At 47.2% G+C, this 25,686-nt stretch overlaps 1 protein-coding gene across 2 annotated transcripts in view; it reads left to right on the top strand.

The window, feature by feature from the left end:
* Positions 1-24,461, top strand: part of LOC126529061 (uncharacterized) — a 49,874-nt gene extending 25,413 nt beyond the window's left edge. Inside the window, exons 9-15 of one of the 2 annotated variants that reach the window (XM_050176661.3) lie at positions 8,468-8,516; positions 9,602-9,666; positions 11,328-11,398; positions 12,119-12,178; positions 17,221-17,460; positions 21,348-22,538; positions 22,614-24,461. In XM_050176661.3, the coding sequence (XP_050032618.1) occupies positions 8,468-8,516; positions 9,602-9,666; positions 11,328-11,398; positions 12,119-12,178; positions 17,221-17,460; positions 21,348-22,538; positions 22,614-23,161 (2,224 nt within the window). In that variant the 3' untranslated portion in view covers positions 23,162-24,461. Of the gene's footprint in view, positions 1-8,467; positions 8,517-9,601; positions 9,667-11,327; positions 11,399-12,118; positions 12,179-17,220; positions 17,461-21,347 lie in introns of both variants that reach the window. The other variant, XM_050176660.3, reaches the window with a different exon arrangement.
* The last annotated feature ends 1,225 nt before the right edge of the window (positions 24,462-25,686 follow it).

Here is a 25,686-nt window from a genome sequence, read left to right as displayed (position 1 = left end):
AACAATCTATTAGTTGTAATGACCACATTTCAGGGCATTTGCACTATTTTGACACTGCCTATTGAAAGTGCGTCCAGATATAAGGAACATCTTCAAAAGCAGTGGAGTTTTACAAGGAACAAATTCGTTTCTCTATGACGAGCACTTCAAACCCGGTCCGTGTAAATGGAGGACGCACGCGAAGTTGGAAAGCACGGAAGCCCGCCCAAACTAGGTGTACGGCAGCGCATCGTTGCTTATACTGAGTGCGATCCTAGGCCATATGGACCAGTTTGAACCAACGGCCGCTCAAGCATTGCTGTGAATATTCACGTGGCCCTAGTCAGCGTGAATGTGGCACGATGCGCTGCTGCCCCGCAGAGTTGCCAAGAGTTGGAGGTTATGGCCTGCTCGTCGATGCTTCGTGTACAGTGTTGCTGATAACGGCTCGCAGTGGCCTTCTACTTTTCGAACTTCCCACTTTTGTGGCTAGAGCGACGTAAAAAGACACAAGTTCGTGGCTCTCGGTGCGCAAGAGGCCGGTGTGCCACAGTAGTTTTCGCTCCCAGCCAACTAGAAAGCTTTGATGTCATATGCAGAATCCACTCATTCTGCTAATAGTAAAATATGAAGAAGAAAAAGAAACGGCAGCGGATGCACTTGGTAGTTTTGAAACGGCAGGTGATGGCACCGTTTCGAGGGAGCTACAGTGCTGAATTTGGCTCTTTAGACGACGTTTTTTAATAGAAACTTGCAGTTATATGCAGAAAAGGGCTGGGAACGAAAATTGAAGTACTGAATATCCTATTTTCTAACCAAAGTGGCGTCGCATTGTAACTGCCGACGCCAGCTAAAGTGTCGCTAATTTTTGCCCGTTTCGAAGGGGTAGTTCACATATAGCGAACTAGTGATAAAAGGACCACTTTTCACGGAACTACCAAGTTCGTTATAAGCGGGTTCGACTGTACAATAAACCTGCAAGTGTGCTTCTCCACATACCTAGTTTGACCTAACCAATATGGCAGACCTCAGGCTAGCATTGTAACGAAGGTGTCAACATATGGCCTGGTGACATCATTCATGCCGCACTCTATTCCCCAAATTGTCCAGGCTTTTAAAATGCATGTTTCAGCTTCAACAGTGCGACTAGCTGGAACGTGGCCATCTTGGTTAGGGCATCCTTGATCTGCGGGAAAGCCTGCTTACAGAAATTTTGCATATCGTCCATGGGTTCCTGGAAGAAACATTTGTTTAATCTGGACACTTGCAATTTTTCGTAAATTATCCGTCGTGTTCTGATGCAAATATGCAATTAGCATTTTGCTGAGTCAGTACTGTAAAATGTTTAAAAAAAAGTTAGTTGTATAGTTCAGATGAGGGTTCAAAAATGTACTCCAGCAAGAGAGCTAAAATTAAGCAGGTATGTTTCTGAACGACCAAAGAGTGCAACTTGGCATTTTAATGCATTCTAGACGAAGTTGCGATATTTTGAAGAGTTGCTGGTGTGAATTTTTGTTGGTTATTTCTGCAAGATTTCAAAATGTTGCCATGTCCCAAAGCACTGTATCATAGTCGTTCTGCACTCTCAAGCATTTACACAAACAAAAATGAAAAATTGGACAGTAACGGAAGACAGTGCTGCTTCCAAAACTTGCGACTTACAAATGTTCTTTTTTTTTTTTTAAGAAAAAAAGCTAATACGAACGCAAAAACATGCACTTCAAGCTAAAAAAGCCAGGCAGCTTTCCTTTGAAGCCGCATTGACGATTGTTCTTGACAGGAAACAGACTGGGACGAAACTCAAATGAAATCTGCTATGCACTTTCTGTGAAGCACTTTGGTGGTGTGCACATAACAGCGTGACCGAGTTGTGTAGCTTTTGTGCATTTGCTCTATTCTAACGTATCCTCAGTTGTAATGCACACTCGATTTTTGACAGCCGAAAATGAAACGCGCTATGTCATGGCTATTCCACTATCCTACTTTCGTGGTAAAAGAGAGAGTAATGGTGATGTGGTCTCGCTTGGAAAAAGAATATCTATAGCATCAGTTGTGCGTCGGCAGGCGTCGGTCATTGCCGAGGTTGGAGGGGGCCCCCCTTATCGCTACGAACGGCCCAAAGCATCTCATCTTTCTATGGCATGGGAGATACCGCATTCCTTAGACGCCTTTTCAGACCATGGCATCTTAGCTATACTGTGTAAGCTACAGTAAGCCTAATAAGCTTACATGGTGGGAATTAAGCGAACACATTTGCACGTCGTTGCAGCTGCAGAGACGTATTGATTTGATTGGATTACAGAAATGTTTAATGCCAATAATGAGTAACTTGTGACCTGTAGTTTTGGTTTTGCACATGAACCTAATGTGTGGGCCTTGTTTCTGCATGTATATATATATATAAACAGTGTTCGTTATAATTGAGTAAAGACAGTAATTTCAAAGACCTGCGTATTCGCGTCCCTGTGTTCTCGAACGGGTGAGTTCTGCTGGACACTTAAAGGCCGATTTACGCTTGAGCTGCATACTCCACTGCCTTCCTGCCGCACTCGTGTGAAATAATGTGCAGTCGTGTGAAAAATTGCATAATTGGGCTCGTACGTGGGTGGTGTGGTGTGTGGCACAAGCCTAAATCAGCCTTAAAAAGACACTAAAGGCAAATACCGTATTTACTCACATAATGATCGCACTTTTTTGTCAGAAAAATTGACGTAAAATCAGGGGTGCGATCATTACGCGGGTTAAATTTCCCGCGAAAAGAAATTTTTTTTTTTTTTTTTTCGTGCCGCGTTTGCTGCGGGGCACCAAAATAAAAATGGCGGCCGGCGGAGCAAGCCAAACGCACCGAACGCGATTTTTTTTTCTTCTCGTGAGTACATTACGCGCATTGAAACAGTTTCTTCCGTATCAGTAATGAATAATATCGTTGATATCGGCAAATTTGCGGCAATAACATAGCCATGTCCACTTTGAGGGGACAGAAACAGATGGGCGCGCTTAGCTGCCAGTGATATAGAAACACACTGCCGGCATGCTGTGGAAACTACGGCATCTGTCTTCACTACTCTCCTAATACGGCACATTTCTGCTAGCGTTGGCGTATGTATAGGGTACACTTTTAACGTGTCAGTGTAAACGTGGATACTATCGTTGCCGCTCGCGATTTGTTGCGTGCCCACGAATGCAGATGAGAAGAATCGAAAGGCGTCTTTTTTGTTGTTGTTGACCACAACCATTATAAAGCCTACACATAATAAAGGCAAGTTTGGTTGTACCTCTTTTTGTCATGGAAGTGCGGAAAGGGATGAAAGTAATGAAATGAGGCATCTACTTAAGAATGTTTGGTGCGTGCAGACCGCTTGGCTCGTCTTGAAGAGTCGTTCGCGTAGCATTCGACAGATGGTAAGCGCGATCAATATTAGCTAGACTTGGCACATGACATATCGCTGCGGCAAGTTCAGGGTGCGATCATTACACGGGAAATTTTAAAAAAATCGAATTTTGATGACAAAATTCAGGGGTGCAATCATTACACAAGTGCAATCATCATGCAAATACGGTATATACTTAAAATATAAAGGCGTAGTGCTGTGCTGGTTAAGAAAACATAAGGACAGTGTTATTTAATGCATACGACGGAGGGATGGAATTCTTCATGGCACAGGCAAACGTCTCAGTGAGGTTAAAGAAGTGCTTCATAGGTCACACTGGAGGTCAACTATCCTAGGCGTAATGGCAGCTAATAACGTTCGTCTCTGCCCTGTGTCGAGATGGGTTTGCCCATGGCTTATCCTACAAGCGACGATCAGGAAAGGGCTCAACGCTCCCCCACTTCGCAATGCAGAATGGCGCTACGGCAGGGTTCATCGACTCTCTGACACGGCGCAGAGAAGGCTCCGGAGTCAGATCGCCAACAAACGTGGATTTATTAACCCAAGATACAGCATAGTGCAACAGTCACGGCACTAATGGGTAAAGGCTAACCGCAAGATCGAATGAGTATGCGTGCCCGCTGCGCTAGAGCTAGCCAGGTAGCGGTCTACCAAGCGAAAGAACGAGGAGTCCCAATCGTATTTCCCCAACAGTCCACGCCGCTTGATCATGAGCAGCTGCAGCGGCGAATCCATTGCTCAGTCTTGCCGTGGTTTCTCCATGGCCACGCATTTGTGTTTTGTGCAAGAATGATGCGCCATCTGTGGCAATGGCAGTAAAGGGCTACGATGGCATATGCAATGTCATCACTCACCATTCGGGGAGGTTGCTAAAGTTATGCGGGTCCTTCAGTCACGATTTTCTTTTAAACCAAGCCTTTTCTTGGCACTAAGCACGCGCTGCGAGGTTTCTGGAATGGTATTTTAGCAGACCACATCAACTTAGTATTTTGCCTTTAGTGTCCCTTTAACCTGCACTTACCGCTGGTGACGTTACCGTATGAGCAGTAGTGAAGGTGCCAGCATCTTGGAAAGCTGTCTTTTAGACAAAGCAATGCAGGACTGTTACTGGTGATGTCGTTCGACTTAGACGCTGGCCTGAAGATTTTACCAGCAATGCGATTATCAGTTCTTAAAAAAAGATTTTCTGCCAAGAAAAGTCATCCGACAAAACAGCACTTGTAATTCACTTTAACTGAGCAGTCAGTCTTGAAATGTCACCGCTTGCACCACTTTTCATGGCATAGCTGAAGTCTCAAGAAGCAGCTCTCTTGACGGCCTGACTTACATTGTCGTTTCAGCATTTTTACTTCGTACAACTTCTGCATCTTTATACAAAAAGCTGAACGGTCCTACGTGTACGAAAGGTTCGGTGGGGAGGGGAGGTGGCACAGCTGATTTTTTGCCATAATGAAGACATTAGTTAGAGTTGACTCATGAAGACTGTAGTGCTTTCAGTTGACCTTGTGTATGAGGCAGGATCAAACGTTTCTGTGCCAGCGGTCCAGACACTTGCTATCCCTCTTCAATGAGAGGAGAAAAGCTGATGATCTAGCTGCTCTACTTGCACTTGTTACAACATATAATGCTTACTCTACTTATTCTTCATTATGTGCATGCTACAGTCGAAGCTCGTCATAACGAAGAGCACAGAAATCCTGGAAATAGTTTGGCACAGCCGTAATTGGTTAAAGTTGCGGCGGAAAATCATTTGATACCAGCAGCATTTCGTTGCTTACATTGGAGCTCTCCCCTTCTCACTGTTTTCCACCATTCTGAATGCCGAGCCATGTGCAACCGCACCATGCGGAACGAGCAGCACTCGGAGTCACGAGTACGTCCTCTGTGATCTGGAGATGCACACAGACATTGAGTTTCATATTAGTATACCTAGAGGGAAATCTGGCGCTGCGATCGTTCAACCATCATGGGAATGATGGGAAGTACAGGCTTCGGATTGGCATTCTGTTGACTGGCGAACTAGTCTGCAAGTATTTTTTGGGCAGTTTTGGTTTCGTTCCCAGTGCAATTGCTATCACCTGCAGTGAGACGGTGCAAAGTGCAACGCAAAGCTCTCTGCCTTTGTTATGTTGCTCGAAGTGGCGATAGCGCGTATGGCCAGCGACTGGGACGATGTCTGTGTCGCGGTGTGGCGTCGAAGCTCTGACGAGAAAGTGACGGCATCGTAGACCTGAAAAAACATGTTTTGAGAGTTTGGACCTTGGTTTGTTAAGTGTGTTAGGTTGGCACTGTAGTGTTACGTACTTTAAATAAAACAGAATAGGAAAAAGAAGGCACTACTGATACAAGACATAGACAGTTGTACTTCTACTGGCTTGACAATCAAATTTTATTGAGGGCTTCATTATGCATTGCTCGTTTATGTGCTCATTGAAATGCGAGTTTTAGGACTTTGAGAACACAAACTTACTTGTGGTAGGAAAGGTTGCTGCTTCCTGGCTGTAGTCTTGTGTCGCAAAATGGGTAAGTGCAAAGCCACCCCATAACGCTTCGGAAGCGGTACATCAATATAAAGTATGATGATGAAATACTCGTAGGAGGCCACTAGCGTCCTTGCTAGCACTGCAGCAGATGTGCTTAAAGTACTTGAAGACGTTCAGCAATCGTGACAGCCTATGCAGCCTTTCGAAAGAGCGAGAGAGTTCGCAAGTGCCTGTCGTCTGCGAGAAAAGTCTCGCGTTTGCAGCGAGCAGGCGTTGTAGCAGACGAAACTTGTAGCATTACTCTCAAGGGCGCAACACTTTCTCACAATACATTTTTATTTCCACAAATACTTGATGAGTATTTTTATATAAGTACATGCACGGTTGTTATTGCTGTTGCAAAAATAAATAATTATTCTTTGGCGTTAAATCGGGAAGAGAATCGTAAAGAATGCATACCCTGGTGTGTCCTGGTGATAAACCATAGTAAGCCATGCTTCCATCTCAACGTCATACAAACTTTATGTAGCGTATTGTACATTATATAACATACTGCAGAATTAAAATTAGATTTTGCGCGATAATATTTGAGTATAGCTTTGTTTACTGCACCGTAAGCAAACGCCACTAGTCTAAAGATGGAAGTCAATCCGAAGCCTGTACTTCCCATCATTCCCATGTAGGTTGAGGCAATGCTCATGAGAGCCCCCGTAGACACTAGCGCCACATTTCCCTCTAGGGTATTTATTTAGAAACTCTATGCACACAGACATTGCCTCAGAGATTCAGCACGTCCACACTCACTGTCCTGCAGTCTCAGAGTCCGTGTACCGTGGTTGACCACGTAACAGTTTCGCGTTACCGTGCTAAGCAGTGCTCCCAGCGCATCAGACATTAAATATTTTACGCATGCACACAGGAGTGCTTTGCTCACGCCTGTCACGTCATCGAATTTCGGTGTGCTGTGGAAAAGCCTGCCTTACGCACCAGGGGCGAGCATGTTTTATCACCAAGAGTTCAACATACCATAGCATGCTCACATGGCCTTGTTTTAGATGGATCTGAATTTCGTAAAACATTTTGCACGAGTTTGCTGTACCCTTAAATTTGATATATCTGTGTTCGCCATAACAAGGTTCGGCTGTACCAGGAGAGAAAATGCGACCGAGGCCACACTGGTGAAGAGAGAGACCAAAGAACCTTAATCTAATAATCTGGTTTCTCAGTATGGCCAGCATTGTCTTGGAGAGTGGTGTTCATGGACAGTGATTAGTTTTTTTTTTTTTTTTTTTTTTTTTTTTTTTTTTGTGCACATCACATATTGTGAGAACCCGAGAAAGCAGTGTGCTTAGAGACCACAGTGGTGGTTGCTTTTGTGCAAACGACTTGCGTAGCCTGTTTATACGCAAGCCGAGCTCCTTTTGTTTGATTTTAGTGCGCCCATTTGCTGGAACCCAAGATGTGCGACTGTGTGCTCATCAGCATGGCAATTAAGATTGAGAAAATTCCAACCCAATTTTATTGTAAACTAACAAAGAGTGTAATGCTGTGGCAAGCCACTTCGACCACTCCATTGACCCCAGTGGCGTCTTGAAAAGGATAAAACATTGTGAAGGGTGGCTCCTGTTGGATCCGTGGGGTGTTTGCAAGGTGAATGGAAACATCAACTGCTCTCCTGCTTTCCTCCATTGACAGTCTTCGCACATGCTTGTTGCGAAAGGCCCGTCTAGCCATAGTGGCCGAGCATTGCAACGCTTATAGGGGCAGTAGATAGAGAAGTGAGCTCGGCTGTAATATTTAATGGCCTATTTTGGAATAAAGACAAAAAAACCCACGCTTACCGTAAAAGGGAGGCTCAGTAATCCAGAAAAGACACGAAAATGAAAGACTGGCTGCAATGTTCATGCACCCGCTTGCCGCAGCATCATTGACTTTGATGGCACCTGGCTCGAGCCCAGTCAAATTCTTGAGCAGTCGAGATGAACCACACTGTATCCTAAGGGAGCCAGCAACTGACCGGGCTAGTTTCAAGAACATTTCTGGTGGCACAACGACCAGAAGAAGGGAAAATGCTTTGAAATCTGCGGCGTCACTTGACGTGCTGGTGAGGCGGTTTTGGCCGCAAGATATTTAAGAAACTAAAATGTTTGGTCCTTGTTTTATCCGAGTAACCAACCTCTCGCTGTGAAATTAAAGCTATATTAGAGTTCAAAACCATGCTTTTATCAGTCGAAACTTGATTTAGTGTCCCTTTTTGTAGATTAAATTTCAAAACATAAACGAGTTTCCAGTAAATTTTGGTTGGAGTTTTCTCAGTTTTATACCAGTTGGTCGTACCCAGCCGGGCAGATGCCTCTGCCAAAAATGTTTGCCTTTGAGGGGTCTGCGCGTGCGCTGCCGCGCTGACCGCTCGGTCAGAGCAGGTGTGTCGCCACCCCATGCTGCCAATATGATGCTGCCGTGGAAGTACCACAGTGGAGCTGTTACAAAAGCCCTCGAACGAGGCTTTGCTCGCAGTGATTACCACTCGTTAAAAAAAAGAGCGGCGTGGTTTTAGGTTGCTGGACGAAGTTCACTGATTGACGGTAGCCCTCTTGTATTTTTCTCGTGTAGCCTGCAGAGCTTACTTGAAGAAACTCTGAGGAAAGAGGACGCTGGAAAGGTTAGTTGGCTGCTGGCTGCTGCTGCTGATGCTGTTCCTCCCGAGTTTCTCAGAACTTCCGGCGCAATCGGTTCGATCGATTGCCGCGTCATCGGTTTGTAGTAGTTTCTGTACATGTGTGTGCGTGTGTGTGTGTGTGTGCGCGCGTGTGAAAGGTGCAGGCGTGCACAACAAGAACTACAGACACCTCGTTATGAGGATTTCTCGAGAGCGCTTACTTCTTCGGCCGACGTGGTGCAGAGAGTGACGACGAAGCGGCAGGTGACAGCCCAACCCCGAGCCACGTTTCTTTTTTTCCGCTTATGAAGCTTTGCAGAAAGAATCTTTCATGGACGTGTGGGTTTAATTACTCTCAAAGCAGTCGGAGCACTGCAAAAGCTGATCGACAAGTTTGTTGCTGAAATTTTCTCAGAGCAGGTAAGGAAACGGGTGGCGAGCAGGGTTCCCATGGTGACCGCTGTGTCGGTTAGCGGGTGCAACCACGGACTTTGTCTCAGACCCTCTGGAAAAGTGTGACAGCACAGTTACCACATGGTTGTACCGTTTTTCTTCTAGCTTCAACAAACCCATACGGGCATTAACTATCACATTTTTTGCTGTCACTCTACCTACCTGAAGCATAACCAATATCTACCCTGGCTAGGCAATTCGTGTAGCACAAACCATCACACTGCTTTTCATTTTTTTTTTCTGATGTGTTGATCAAGCTTTAGTGTGTTTGTAAAGTGTTCAGCATGTCTTGCTTTCTTTTTTTCTTAGTCTTTCATAGTTCCTACAGTTCTTGCATAGCTGTAACGTCTTAACAATGAGAACTTCTTTTTGCACTGAACAGCGCCTGTAACCTCCTAAACGTGTTCTTTGAACAGATTTTTTTTTTCTTTCTCATGTGGGTGGGGGGCGCAGCCGTCTTGCTAGAGCTTCTGTACTTTGTTCACATCTATAAGCACAAAACAACGAATTCGTATCTCCTGCTCTTTTACGCGAGAGAACGATCTGATGCGGGGGCAGCCATCTTCCGCGTTCTCTGGATGTGGTTGCGTCTCTTCCATCTCTTCTCTTCCTCGTTTGCTTGTCTTTTGACGCAGACTGTCATCGTGGTGAAGACTAAGCGGAAAGCCAAAAATACCAAGAAGGCGGTCGACAGCAAAGAGTAAGTGCCCTTATCTGAAGTTGTGTTTATAGAAGAGCCACGTATAACTGGCCATTCTGGCTGATCCAATGGTTTGTTTTGCTCGCAAACGTTGCGCCGCAGTAACATTTATTGGCATTTATCATACCATTGGGCGCCTAAAGCCAGATTTATGCAACGGACATGATTGTGGGTGAATCTGTTGCATGGTATTCAAGGTGTTGTTCTAGTAGAATCAAATGTGTCTAATTTATACCTATGTACGTGTAGCTTATAACGTGGCTCGCGGGAGTTAAAATCTGAAGTTTTACTCATAGCAGTGCAGTGATCGCTACAGGAGGTGCTGAATATGAACATGACGCGGCCTATAGTTAAACACTCGGCAGAGGATTGCTGGCATTATCTGTGCAGTGTGCTGGGTAATAGGCGTCTGTAGCTCCTGCATTGTGCGAGGATTGTTCTCGTACGCTCATCGTATGAGTGCGCCCCGCAGACTTTATCAGACGATAAGGTCTCGCACATGGAACTGTGATGTCATTCATAGTTGTCATGATATATTTGTTTATTTTTTGGACACTCATTACTTTAAATTACTTATCACCTAGCCTTAATGTGGTGGAGAAAGCTGACAATGTGTGCAAACTAAATTCTGCTGTCGCACTGTAAAGCATGGGTGATGGCAAAAACGCGTCGGAATGCTGGGCCGGTGTAACGTCAAAATACTCCAGTCGGTTTTTATTTCAAATCTGCCATTATCCCTCCATGATGGGTCACGGAAGGATAATGGTGGGTACCAGCCCCACATGCATTCACTAGCAGTCATGGAGCTAGCAGCACGAGCTACTTGTCGAACGACTTGGACTGGAATCAACGCAGTTTCTGCCAAACTCCGAGTCGTTTTGCCATCAGTGTCTTGGTATTTCTCGCTGGAAATCCCTGCGGTTATCTGGCATTCGGCCAAAACGTGGATTGCTTCACGAGGACCTGGTGAGCGCAGCCAGAATACATGACCTACGATTGCGTGGTAGGCTAACCGCAAGCTCGAATCGCATTCGCTCCACCACATGAATGCAGCTTAAAACTGTAATGTACTGACCGCATTGTACATGCTATGTTGAAATTGAAAGCTCAAAATGCCGAACGAAGGGCGAAAAACTTAAGGCAAAGGCCAAAGTTGCGTACAATTGATGGAAGAACCCTGCCTCCCCTCGCCCACCTTTCTTCTCGCCAGTGGTTGCAAGTTCGTTCTTCAGGGCGGCGGGAAGCATGTTAGAAGTCACCGTGAAGGGGCAGCAGTGGGAGTTAACAGGCATCACATCATACCCAAGCGCACAACAGATAAGTTGTAAAAGGGTTAAACAGGTACAGTGTACTGTCATTGTGCCTGCCTACATTCAGATGTATCACGCCAGGTTCAAATTTTCGGTTCCTGGATTATGAGCGATAGCTTGCACTTGCCATTTATTTTTAATTTAAGAGGCAAATACTACACTATCCGGACGCTGTGCTGAACAAAGCCCACCATAACAGGCCACCTCCTTGCGAAGTTTGAGCATGAATGAGCAAGTAACTTGCCAGAAGATCCATTTATACCTGGCATTTTCCAAGTTTTAGCACAAAGAATTTTGTTTTACTGTTGTTTTGTCACGCAGCCTCCTCAACTGTTTTGGTTTGTGTTGCAGTTTCCCAGCAGATGCCCTGATTGCTGGACGTGGAAGGTCAAAGGCATCGGACAGGGATGCTATAGTGAAAGGTCAGCTTTGTTTTGGTGATTTCTTTTTCATTACTGCTTTTTCTTTTTCTTCGCGTTTACAACTCCGTAACGCAGCAATGAAAGAAGATATCACAATTTTGTGACTTGCATTACATAGTACATCTAAAGCGGACAAAATTGATATGTTACATGTGAATCTATAAAAATGTTGTAATGTGTAAATACAGCTTTTACAGAACCCTTTTACACAACGTAACAAATTCACGTAATATTTTAATTGACATATCGAATTTGTCCGCTTTGAATGATCGAATGGATGCCGTTTACAGAACCGCAATATCTGTTCTTGACGAAGAGCTATTAATTTGTAAACTTATACTTCTGATTCTGCTTCCAACAGTCACTAAATTTTAACTTTCTCTCTCAAATGCAACAAATTTCATTAAAATTGGTCCAGGGGCTATCTCAGAAAAGTGCTTTTTTTTTATCTTTTTACATGTACAGTATTTGAATAGGCCGCGTCGGAGTTGGGCCCAAACTGAAGCTTCCTCTTAAGCGGCCCAAAATGTACATTGTTTTTGTGACTTTGGCAAGCTTACATTCGCGCTCCTCGAATTCGGCATGGGTCGGCAGCTCGTTCGGGTGGATTTTGGTGGGAAGTTTTGACGTGTCTTTTGCTTCATGTGGGAGCCTTTGTTCACGCCTAAATTAGAAGTAATACCTAATTTTGCGATTTATTTCATTCTTTGTTCTTCACAGATTTCAAGTCCGGCAAGGTCAAGATGCTCATTGTGACAGCGGCAACGCTTAAGGATATCGGTGAGAATTTGTTATTCGTTCATCACTGCCGCTGTTTGTGACCTTTTCTATTACCGAGCTCTAGCTGGAAGTTCGAAAAAAAAAATATAGAGAGAACCGGTATAGTTCAGTTCACATCTCACCATTCAAATCTACTCCTATGTTGTGGTTCGGTGGCTACGGTGTTAAGCTGCTGGTGAGCGGGGTGTCACAGGTTCGACTTCAGGCTTTCAGACACTTTCACGACGCCACCATGGTACCCCATAGAGTCAATGTATAAGAACGTCTGAAATTTCCGACGGAAAAACACTTCGCCGTCTGATTTTCCTGACTTCTTACCATGACAGCAGGTCCGAAACGGCATTGACTGAAGCCACCACCGCCGTAATACTGATTATCTCGCCACCTCGAACAGGTGGTCTCGCACGTAGATCCGTTGGCAGCCATAGCCACAACTGCGCCAATGTTCACTACATAGCTTTGTGCTGTTCAGTGCCGCATTTTTCACTAAAACAATTCGTTGCCGTTGTTGTGTGTGCGTGTGTGTATATATATTTATATACGATTGCGAGAAAGCATTTGATTCAGTCGAAACCTCAGCAGTCATGGAGGCATTATGCAATCAGGGTGTAGATGAGCCGTGTGTAAAAATACTGAAAGATATCTATAGCGGTTTCACAGCCAATGTAGTCCTCCATAAAGAAAGCAACAAAATCTCAATACAGAAAGGCGTCAGGCAGGGAGATACGATCTCTCCAATGCTATTCACTGCGTGTTTACAGGAGGTATTCAGAGACCTGGATTGGGAAGTATTGGGGATAAGAGTCAATGGAAAATACCTTAGTAACTTGCGATTCGCTGATGATATTGCCTTGCTTAGTAACTCGGGAGACAAATTGCAATGCATGCTCACTGACCTGGAGAGGCAAAGAAGGGTGTGTCTAAAAATTAATCTGCAGAAAATTAAAGTAATGTTTAACAGTCTCGGAAGAGAACAGCACCTTACGATAGGTAGCGAGGCACTGGAAGTGGTAAGAGAATACATCTACTTAGAGCAGGTAGTGACCACGGATCCGGATCATGAGACTGAAATAATCAGAAGAATAAGAATGGGCTGGGGTGCGTTTGGCAGGCATTCTCAAATCATGACCAGCAGGTTGCCATTATCCCTCAAGAGAAAAGTGAATAACAGCTGTGTCTTACCAGTACTCATGTACGGGGCAGAAACCTGGAGGCTTATGAAAAGAGTTCTACTTAAATTGAGGACGACGCAACAAGCTGTGGGAAGAAAAATGATAGGTGTAACGTTAAGGGATAAGAAAAGAGCAGATTGGGTGAGAGAATGAACGCGAGGTAATAATGACATCTTAGTTGAAATCAAGAAAAATAAATGGGCATGGGCAGGACATGTAATGAGGAGGGAAGATAACCGATAGTCATTGAGGGTTACGGAATGGATTTTAAGGGAAGGGAAGCTTAGCAGGGGGCGGCAGAAAGTTAGGTAGGCGGATGAGATTAAGAAGTTTGCAGGGACGACATGGCCGGGGTTGTTGAAGTATGGGAGAGGCCTTTGCCCTGCACTGGGCGTAACCTATAACATAGCTGTCAGCTTCTGTAAGCTTAGCGGAATCTTTGGATGCTGTTTTTCAGCAATGAAAAGTTTGCGGTCATTTGGTTGCTAGCTAATCCTTTTTCAGACACCACACTGGTGCTTGCAACAGGGTTCATTCCCACAAAACTGTGAGACGGTAGACTCTGTTCTGTGCGTGGAAAAAAGAAACCGTGACTAACAGTGGCTTTGCTTTTGTGGAGCTCACTGACGCAGTGTTAAGAACCCCTGAAAATTTGTCGCTTTTAATCACAAACTGGGAACACGGGAACTGAGAAAGGTTTTAGCGTTTTTTCGGCTCAATATTGTTGATTCATTGCTGCATTGGGCGATGCGAATGCTACATTCATATTTTCTAACGCCATTGTTTCAAGCCCCCTGTTGCAACATCTTGTTGAGCAATCCCTCCTTGCTACATTTCCTTTTTCTTTTGCAGTTTTTGTGTTTTGGTGCTGCCTCTCATTTGTAAGGGTGGTGTTTCTTCCTCCTGCCCTCCTTTTTCATTTATTCTTTAGTGAAACTGCGAAAGCATACTCATTACCACAGCCGACGTCGTGAGTAGTCATTGTGAGCAGCTACTTGTGTACATTTGCATTCAGTTTACTGATGACATATTTCTAACCCATTGGCTGCCAAAGCTGGCGATTTGCCATGTCGGACGGGTACTGTTTGTTTAAAAGAAGTATTCGTGAATGGCGCTGCAGCCAGTTATATGCTGAACGAATTTCGAATTCTCGTCATGAGATAGCTAGAAAATAGCTAGATTTATTTGCACAGAGGCTATGGTGTTGGGCTGCTGAGCACGAGGTCGCAGGATCAAATCCCGGCCACAGCAGCCTTATTTCGATGGGGGCGAAATGCGAAAACATCCGTGTACTTTTAGATTTAGGTGTACGTTAAGAACCCCAGGGGGTTGAAATTTTTGGAGTCCTCCACTACGGCATGCCTCATAATCAGAAAGGGTTTTGGCACGTAAAACCCCATAATTTAATTTAATTTTTCATTTGTTACTTTTTTAGTTAATTTGTGTTATTATTTTAGGTGACAGTTATAGAAAGATTGCGCACTCATGCATGCTACATGTGTTCATATGTCTATGGGCCTTGAAGCGGCAAAAGGGGGTGCATTTCCCATGCCAGGTCCTGCTCCACGCTGGCGAACAAAATTTATCACAGCAGTGCAAAGTGTGCAGTACAAAGAGAGAGAGAGAGGGAACACCAGTAACAAGTGATGGTGTAAAAAGTGTGGGACTGCTCGTCACATGACTGTTTGCTTGAACCTCTCCCACACAAAAAATTGAATCTGTGACTGGCAGGCAGGTTTGTGTGCCGAAAAGTGCTGCTTGATACTGCAAACAAAGCTTTATGCAAACAGAGCATTTATGTAAAGTAGCACAACAACTGAAGTTGGCATAGCGCGCATGCAGGGCACAATAATTGGAACGAAGGGCCACAAGGTGCACATAATGTCTGGTAGCCAAGGGGTTAATGCAGTGGCATTAAGGTAACATGAGTGCTCATTTTTAATGCAATAGCATTATACAGGGCAGCCCCTGGCACTGATCCCAATACTGATGCACAATAAAGTATGTGGGTCCTCACAAGTATTGCAGTTTCCTACGCGACAGACCGAGCAATTTTCTTTAATTTGATGCGGCGAAAACAGAACACCTGGTGTATTAGCTGATGCATCAAAACTAAACAGAATTGGTAGACCATACAGTCATGAAAAGTAGATGAGCACCATCACTAGGTTGTCGTCACAAGGAGTTGGTAGGAAGTGTCAGTTGAATTATGTAAGGTCAAATAGCTTGTGGATCAGCTTGTGTGTAGGTGTCACTGAATATATAATCGCCAAATGATATTTATAAGACACCATAATGCTATCGCATTGTTCTTTTATGGTGTGTTTTGCACAGTCACGAATAGAAAGAAGTGACTTCTTGAAACCAGTGCAGTGATAAGAGGAATGCATTCTTGCATTTGACAAAAAAAAAAAAAGAGAGAGAGAGAGAAGACATGTACATATTCAATCTTAAGTTTCAAAGACATGCTACAATTTGCAGGTGCATTAGAACCTCAATATCATCAGCCTCAATTTAATGAAATTTGTGGTTTAACAAAGCTTTTGCTGCGAGTACATATGCGTTATATTGAGGTGTGACTTTACTCTTAAAATGCTTTAATAACATACTCTTTCCTTCTTGTGCTGCTAAAGTTTTGTTAATTTCTTTTGTTTTCCAAGGGTACGGCTGTGGGTATGGACACAAATAGATTGACGGTCCCTCTAATGTGCTGCGCAATTGTGGAGTTTCAATGAATTGAAAGGGAGCCTAACAGGAAGGGAGCAGATGCTTTGAATTGGTATTTGTATTGGTGGCTTGGTGTGGCTAAATTGCGCTCCTGTATAATCACAAAATGGTTGTTTGAACTGTGAGGGCTTGGAAAGCTTGAAAGGACGCAGAAAATGGCACACAGCTGGCACCAGCTTGCACCCTTTTGCCATGGCGTTGTGAATTCTGGAAAGCATCTCTCTGTTCTACCGGTCTGCCAGCAAAGGACTCCACAGTCGTTGCATGCAGCTCAAGTGAATTCCGTTGGTCAGCTCTGGGGGTGGTATTATTGGATGATCACTTTCAGAGATACCTTCACTTTCTAGGAATTTTGCTGGACTAGCACCGGATACATCAACACCTATTGCTGGTGGCATGCTTTGCAGATTGCTAAGCACTTGTCTTGGCATAGGGATAGGAACAGTGTCGCCTGACATGTCAGGTGTAAAGTCGCGCAAGATCTCGTGAAAGTGATCTTATTTTTGAATGTCATCGAGAATACCGTCCCTGGTCTCACAAGCCACAGTCGTCACCACCCTATGGCTGCGTGCGTACATGCAGTCACTGCCTATCATAGCAAGCTGGGCCCTTTCCAGCATAAAAGAAGAAAAAAAAAGGCAGTCAAAGCACAAGCACACACAAGGCATCCTGTGCACTCGTACAGTAGTTTCAGCTAGCAAAGAGGTACAAGGATTAGTTCCTCATTGACACTGCTAGGCCTAGGAGTTGAGAATGTTTGACCCGCCATGTGGGGACATTTTTTTTTTAATGGGGTTTCCTGCAATATCCCTAGTGTGAAAGTTGCCTCTCGTGTCTATGAGAGCTGCCCCAGTCATAGTGGTTATGGGGTTGCGCTACCCAGCTCGGATATAACAAAGCAAATATGTAATTTTTCTTGCGAATATTGGTTTCCAATGAATGTCAAATATAGGGTATTTTGATGTCAGAATGTTACTTAGTTTCAACAAATTTTACCCGTAATTTACCAGGACAGCCAGAGTTAAACCATCTGCACTCAAAGAAAAAGAAAAGGTACAGGTGCTGTAAATAAAGAATCCCCTCTGCCTCCCCAATTTAATCTAACTGACCGGTATGAATACCTTCCGCTGATGTGACTTGCAGGCAAGGAGGAGGTGAAGAACCTGGTCGTTTTCGACTTCCCGGCATCGCCGCGCGAGTTCTCCCAGCTGCTGCGGCAGACGGCACCAACCCTGAAGGTGACCAAGGTGTACACCTACCTGACCAGCGCCCAGGGTCGCCACGCCCCGGGTCTCGCCGACCTGCTGAGGAGTGCAGAGCTGGAGCCAAACGAGAAGCTTGTCTCGCTGGAGGAGTGGGCAAAGTCTGCCGCCGAAGGAAAAGGTAGGCGGACGACACCTGCCAACTTCTACGGCTTTATTGTGGGGTGTCCGAGCTTTAGAGCTTGCATTATTGTTGTATTGACACGAATGACGCGTCGCCAACTCTCCCAAATGTTCTGTAGAGTTTGTGGATTTGAGCTGGTTCTACGGTTTTACAATTGTTTTAGGTTTCATGAAGAATAAAATTGTAACAGAAATAAAGGCACGGAACTCCAGCCAAAACGTTTCTTTAAGAACCCGACGTTTTGGATTCGGACCTGCTCTTTCTGGAGTGAGATGGCAAGAGGTGCAAATTTGTGGTGGTGAGACACATGCACGGAGACCTTGCGCGATACTTGGGAAATAGACAGCAGAGAGTGTTCGCAACATGCAATTGTTGTTTCCCAGCATTTTGTAAATGTTCCAAGACTCCAAACAAAAGTGTCTCTGGTGGTTGTTTTCCATGACAATGGTGCCATTGGGGCTAATGCGGTGCTCAAGTGTTTGCAGTGTTCTGCAGAATGAAAACTAAAGAAAGGAAACAAACTCCAGAAGCAGCCTCTTCCCCCACCCCCCCCCCCCACCCTTATTTTAGTTGTGTTGCATTCAAAAGGGCCGGGATGCCTGAATCTCTCATCGGCAACACCACAGCTGTGTAGCTAAAGCAGCCGTTACAATGGCACTGAAACAGTGGTCTCACCCTCTGTGTTACTGCTGAGCCCAAGCTGCTAATTTTGTGCTAATTAAGGCAATGACATCATGATCTATGCCTACTAGGTTAGATTTTGCTAATTTGATTCTTGACTGAGTTATGTTAGATGGACAGAAAGGCTGGGCGCCCAGCTCTCTTGAACTTCAGTGCTTTAAAACATGGCTTTAGAGCAACCCATTTCACCGAGTGGCGTTTGAAACCCCTCGTCAAAGGCAATGCCTTGCGGTGTATCGTTCTAAGCATTTCGCCGTGCATCTGGTAATTTCCTCCACCCACAACTACAGCGGGCGTCGAGGGAACAAACTGGAACAAGTGTGCCTACCACCGCTTGGCTGCCAAGTACAAACGGCGAGGCACGAAAATCATGCAAGCTCGTATTCACAAAATGGTGGTGGAAGTCTGATAATACGTTGTAATTCCGAACTGGTGGCTCTTTTCCTAATAAGTGTGGTCCACTCTTCGAGGAGACACTTAAGTTGTAATAAGGCAGATATAGCAGCAACAGTTCACTTTTGTCGGGGAAAAAAAAGGGGGCCTGGTACCAATCGTCAGGCAGGCAACTGTCTGTGCAAACATTGTCTACGTGCCTTTGTGTTGTGGCTGTAATTAATGGCAGGCTAGTGTATAGTGGTGCTTCGTTTTGCAGTATCTTCGGCTGGTCGTTACTAAGCACTCTGACACGACTCCATACCCGGCTGGTTCAAATGGAGCGCTCGAAACTTGTTCATCTGTTTCCATTCGTGCGATCGGATCCAGTCGAGAGATCTCGCCGAGCTCCGATCGTGTGACGGCCGCCATTTCCGTTCGTTGAAGGGCTAAAGCAGAAGCCGACATTTTCCTCGGGCCTGTTTTGCAATTGCATAATAGCGGAAGTTGCCCATGGATCTGTTTCCGTCGCCCTAGGCTTGCTTGGCGGAGGCCCTCTTTGACTTGGATCGAGAGTGGCTCCAGATCTGCCTGCTCCGATGCAGAGCCTTGGAGTGAACAGCCGAAGATACCGTTAGAGTGTACCGTACTGTGCGTTCCCGCAAGTTCTGCTGAAAACATTGTGCGTTCCTGCTAAGATGTTACGGTAGCAGCCTTGTAGCTGACAGAAACATGGGACGGGAAGGCATGCGCGCAAACACGGGTAGAAGTAAAGTGACAGACATCACAAACATCAACTGTCAAATAAAGGCAAAACAGTAGAAAAGAAGAAAATGAGCTTATCTGGGCTTGGTCAAGTGACTAAAACATCAGCTGACAGCTTCGCGCTGCCTTGCCTTGAACATGTGCAGAAGAGTTTCGTGTCTTTTCCCCATGACTGTGCGACCTTTCAGGTAACAGTCAGCTTTGTACTTGCCCTTGTCATTGCACTTGCGTCCTCATTTTGCACGACTGCTTTTCCTTATGCCATGAATCCCTTTCAGCTTGGTGAACTTTCAACCGTTCCGAGCGAAGCGGCCATTGCCACTGTCATTATTGCTTTAACTGAACTATCCCAATTGCTTTTTCTGCTTCAACTATTCAAGATACATTGCTGTGCTACTCTTTACGGGTGTCCAAATCTGAGTACAGCCCCTGTAGGAAAAGATATATGCATGCGAGTGTATGCATGCATGTATGTGTGTAGAGGGAAATTGGAAGTGATCACTTCACAAAACATTGCTCAAACCAACATCTTAGTTGAACAGACAGGGACAGGCAAAAAGAAAAGTCTGCATTGATGTTTCTTTCACTTGAGTGAACTTCCGCTCAAAGGAAAGACTTGAATTGGAGTTTGTTGGTATGTTTTCACTGAAGCCTAGAGGTCCAATTTGAAATCAAGTGGTATAGATAAAAGACACGTTCGACTGAGTAAGAAAAATTTTAGAGGTGCAGGGACACAAAGGACAACAAAAAAGGTAGAGCGCTGGGGAAAATAAACATTTTCTAATGTGAAATTGTCTCAATGCATCACTTTGGTCAAGTGGACAGATGCAGGCTATGCCACTTGAGGCAGAAAGTTGGGCTGGTAGGAATTCAGACAAAGACATGTCCAAGCACTCTAGAACATGTCTTCGTCTAAATTCCAACCAGCCCAACTTTCTGCCTCAAGTGGCATAGCCGCATGTTTAATTTTAATTTTTCTTTGATGGTTGCATTGAAGGGTACAGCATTTCTCAAAGATGTGCAGTCCATTGAGCACATGATTGAGGCTTAACTCTGGTTTTAATTAGTGGGTCTTCTTTAGCATCTCACAGTTTTCAAGTCTATGGCCACAGGTAGGCGGCTTCAGTCATAAAGAGTGGGCCATACACTTTTGGCAATGGCTGTATAAATGTTGCTTGATGTTTGCTTTGGGGGGTGCTTTTTTTGTGCCTGTTATTGACTTTATAATAATTTTGTGTGCTCCTGTTTCTGCTTGCAATGTTTTCAAGCGAGTGTCCACTGCCGAGGCTGGACACTTAGAGAGATATAGATCAGAACGAATTAGGCCACACCATTGTGACGTCACTGCTGGCACTTGCCGTTTTTTGAGCTTGTCGCTATTCATTCATCCACAGCTAAGTCAAACCCCACTATGAGGAGAAACATCTCAAAAGTGGTCATGTGCTCGTCATAGCAGCTCCAATTCTCCACAAAGGCTGGCTGTTTCACGTCTAGTTTTTATAGACGTATAAGTAGAGAATTTTTCCTGCCACTTTTTGACCATAGGGTTAAAAGAAATCTTTCATTCGTGTTGGGGTGAATGCTTAACGAGGTGCTTCTCTTAAGCGTGTATGAGAAGGTATGCTGCATAGACCTAACAACACACACCTGAAGAAGTGCATTCACACACGCAGGAAGTGGTGTGTCATTCTGTTTGTGTGCGCGTGATTGTTCGTTTGTGTTCTAGAACATTGTGACCGAAAAACTGGTTGTCATACCCGCCGTGGTTGCTCAGTGGCTATGGTGTTGGGCTGCTGAGCACGAGGTTGCGGGATCGAATCCCGGCCACGGCGGCCGCATTTCGATGGCGGCGAAATGCGAAAACACCCGTGTACTTAGATTTAGGTGCACGTTAAAGAACCCCAGGTGGTCAAAATTTTCGGAGCCCTCCACTACGGCGTGCCTCATTATCAGAAAGTGGTTTTGGCACATAAAACCCCACAATTTCATTTTTTTTTTTAAACTGGTTGTCACGCGGCCCTTTCACCAAACGCTTACGCACCACTGTGCCACCTTTTCTGCCGCAGGTCCCCCGTTGCCGACGGGCAAAGAGGGCGGCGGCGACGACGAGGACAAGGACGAAGACGAGTCGGACAGCTCGTCGGACGACGACCGGCGGCACGGCCGCGGTGGCAGCAGCCACCGGGACCGCGACCGGGACCGCGGCGGCGACCGCGGGGGCGACCGCGATCGGGAACGCAAGCGGTCCTACTCGCGCAGCCGCTCGCGTAGCCGCTCGTCGGACGAAGACTACCGGAGCTCCTCGAAGCGCAGCCGGCGCAGCGGCGGCGGGAGCCGCTGGGGCGACGACGATCGCGACCGGGGCGACCGAGGCCACCGGCGCGGCGGCCGCGGAGGGGGCGGCTTCAGGGGTCGCGGCGGAGGAGGGTTCCGGGACGACTACGGCGGAGGCCGAGGGGGCGGGCGCGGTTTCGGCCGCGGGGGCCGCGGAGGCTTCGGCGACCGCGGAGGGGGCAGGGGAGGCTACGGCGACCGCGGGGGTGGGCGTGGCGGCTACGGCGACCGTGGAGGAGGCCGGGGCGGCGGCGGCTACGGTGACCGCGGTGGAGGTCGCGGTGGCTACGGAGACAGGGGCGGCCGGAGTGGTTATGGGGACAGAGATAGAGACAGGGGTGGTGACGACTACGAGGGAGGAGGCGGCCGTGGCGGCGGCCGGGGTGGCCGTGGTGGTTACGGATACGGTGACCGGGGAGGCGGACGAGGCAGTTACGGGGACCGAGGAGGCAGGGGAGGCTACAGGGACAGGGGCAGCGACGACGAGCAAGGAGGAGGTGGCGGTGGTGGTTCGCGGGGCTACGGCGGAGGAGGCGGCGGCTACGGCGAGCGTAGCAACGGCGGCGGTGGTGGGCGCTGGGATGACCGTGAAAGCGAAGGTGGTGGCGGCAGGGGAGGCGGCCGCGACGGAGGATACGGCGGCAGGGGCGGCGGCCGCGACAGCGGATACGGCGGAAGGGGCGGCGGCCGCGACAGCGGATATGGCGGCAGGAGCAGCGGCTTCGACGACCAGCGCGGTGGGGACGGCTACGAACAGCAGGGGGGCGGCGGTGGCGGAAGAGGGGGCGGCGGCTACGGTGGGTCAGGGGGTTACGGCCAGTCTGGAGGCGCCGGCCAAAGCCAAGGAGGCGGCGGCGGTGGCGGCTACGGAGACTGGAACGCCCAGCAGCAGTCACAAGGCGGAGCCGCCTCGTCGCCCACAGGTTTGCAGCAGACCCTTCAGCAGATGGCTGCTGGCTCGCAAAACACGGGGTACTTTACCAGACAACCGCGTACAGGTGATGGCGGTGCTGGGCCAAAGTCTCAAGGTGGTGGCGGCAGCGGCGGTACGTCGCGGTTTGGACCTGGCGGCGGCGGGTCCGGAAGCCTGCAGCAGCAGCAGTCGGGTCCTCAGGGAGCCACTGCAGGCGCCTACGGCGCATACATGCAGAATGCATACGGTCAGCAGCGGCAAGACTCTCAGCAGCAGCAGCAGCAACAACAGCAGAAAGGTGGTGGCGGTGGCGGTTACCCAGCAGCCTTTGCACAGCAGCAGGCGCAGTACATGGCCCAGCAAGGTGGCTACTCTACGGCCGCTGGCCAGCAGCAACAGGCCGGCTATGGAGGAAGTGCCAGCAGCCAAGCCTACAGCACCACTTACCCGACCACCGCCTATCAGACGGCCGCCGCACAGCAGAAGCAAGGAGCAGCAGCTGGGCCAGGCGGTGGCGGTGCAGCCGCCTACCAGACGGCGCAGCAGCAGCAGTCACAGTACAACAGCTACAGCACCCAGTTTGCAGGCAACGCAGCTGCCGGAGGCCAGTTCTACCGTTCAGGGAACCAGTAGAGAGGGAAATGAGAGAGCTCTACAACAACCACCACCACCAACCACCACAGCCATCGTTACCATCACGAGCCCTCACTACACACATTATTCATGGAGGGTTGTCGACAGATTTCACATCACTATATCTTTTTTGTTTAGTTTCTTTTTCCTCTCTCTCCCCCCCTTTTCATATGTTCCTTCTCATGCCAATGTTATAGATGCCCATATGAATGAGTTGTGGTCTTGAAGCAAAGCCGGCTCCGTCTTTGTGTGTAGCTTTGTGAGGAAGCTGAAGAAGACAAAGAAAAGACTTAAAAAATTTTTTGTCATGATTTTATGTCTCGTTTTTATATGCAAGCGCCTCAATGTGTGTCACCCTTTGTCGTCCCTCGCCATCGTAACGGGCGCCTGCTGGTGGCCGTTGCCTATCCACTTTTGTGGGGCTGTTGTTGGTCTAGGTTACCATCACACATGTTTTCAGTTGTCTTTGGTTTTTTTTTCCAGATTTTCCACTTTGTTCGATGAGTCGGTTTTCCCCATTTCCTTACCCGCCTCTGCCTGCCTGCGCGACGATCCCTGCATGTCTTCTGCCGCCATCACCACCACTGTGTGGTGCAGGATGTGGCCCACCCTTGGCGTCTCTTGTTGGCGGGGTGTAAACGGTTTCATGCCGTGGAGTTCACACCTTCGGAAGAGCCCAGCAACTCCTTTCTGCCCGTTTGAAGAGCTCCTACCTGTTGTTCTGTGTACATACCCGGCTCACAGATTTCATCAGACGCCCTCATTGGCCACCATCGTTCTCATTGTGAGGCGTAACGGAGAAGTGTGCAGTCTTCGTGTGCCAGCCAGAGATGTTGACATGGCTCATGCACTTTTATTTTTTGGTTTGCTTGTTGGGTCGTGGCATTCGGTGTTTCTTGATCATTCTCTTTGTTGTTTAGACTTGTTTGGCATGAATAAGTTGTAGAATGTCTTCTTTTTTTTTGCATTGTTTACTGATAAGAAGAGCCTTGCATGTCCATTGCGGATAGAGAGGCTGCATCGCAGAAGAGGTGGGAGTGATTTGGATCGAATTTTGTAGGCGCATGTATGCTACGTGCACGTGCGTGTGTGCACGTCGGTGGGTTTGTTTTTTTCTGAACTTGGAATAAATGACTCTCGAGTTGTCACCATTCCATACACATGCGTTATTATCGCCTCCTCTCCCTTCATTGTCGGCGTCTGTCGGTCGCAGCAAAATGCAAGTTGGAGACAAGATGGCGGATTTGTATGCTGAGCAATTGCTGCAGTTCAACTGTGAATAAAGACACTGCTCATCGAAGTTTCTTTTTGGATCTGAATATTTTGTTGAGTCATCAACTGGTCGCTTTTACCCGCCGCGGTTGCTCAGTGGCTATGGTGTTGGGCTGCTGAGCACGAGGTCGCGGGATCGAATCCCGGCCACGGCGGCCGCATTTCGATGGGGGCGAAATGCGAAAACACCCGTGTACTTAGATTTAGGTGCACGTTAAAGAACCTCAGGTGGTCGAAATTTCCGGAGTCCTCCACTACGGCGTGCCTCATAATCACAGTGGTTATGCACGTAAAACAATTTTTTTTTTTTAACTGGTCGCTTTGAAGGAAGTGACGTCGCCGAGTGCAAGACGGCATGCTGCGGCCGGCTGGCTCGTTCTCTAGCACTCGGTCAGGTACAGTCTTATTAGGCAGATTATGCATGTCTATAGCGTAATGTAAGAATTGTGTGTTTATAAAGGAGCCTTGAATGATGCTCTTCAAGCCTCGCTATATGCTCCTAACGTAAGCTTTCTGTGCTCCAGGAGATGCCTCTCCATCGATGCAGATTGGTTGCATCCATCACTTACAAGTATCCCATGTTTTTTCAGCTCTTGTAAATTCAAATTGTTTTTCTTTGCACGTATAAAGCCAGCAAGACGCCAGGACTTCCGAATCGTCCCATTGCTCGTGCGCTGTTTCTGTGACAAGTGGGACGTGCTGGAGGTCCAGTTTCGGATAGACGCACTTCCGTGCATTCGCGGGCTTCTTTCACGCTCGGGGGAAATACGGTTTTAAGCGCGGGCAACATGGAGCGAACTGTCGCGGCGAACGCGGCGCAGCGGCAAGACGTCGAAGATGCGCTGCATAGCAATACATGAGGCGAACAGCGGGCGGACGCCGCCGCGAGTTCGCCGTGTTGGCGCCAGTGTTATCAGACTTAGCATACGGGTTGTGGTAAGGCCGCCGTTCCTGCGACCCGGTCGCAGGAGTGGAAAGGGGGGGGTAAGCGTTATCGTGCCCTGGTCGTTCGAACGCTTAGGGCCCGAAAGCGTTAGGTTCACCCAAATAGACGCTAAATAATGGTTTGGCTTGGCTCCGTATATTATTTTTAAATAGGTGGCGCTAAAGCGATGAACGCGACGATCGAGCCATGATCGAGCCCTGAATCGGTGCTTCCGTTCTGCCCGTGCGGTCTTCGCCTGTGTCCGTGGCTGTGGAGGAGTGATTGTAGCTGTTTGATGTCGTTAAATGTGAGAGCTTGAGGCGAAGTG

This window comes from Dermacentor andersoni, chromosome 8, assembly GCF_023375885.2.
Source record: "Dermacentor andersoni chromosome 8, qqDerAnde1_hic_scaffold, whole genome shotgun sequence".
Classification (NCBI taxonomy): Eukaryota; Metazoa; Arthropoda; class Arachnida; order Ixodida; family Ixodidae; genus Dermacentor; species Dermacentor andersoni.
Note: the sequence above shows the minus strand (reverse complement) of the source record. Positions and strands in the feature narration are given on the sequence as shown.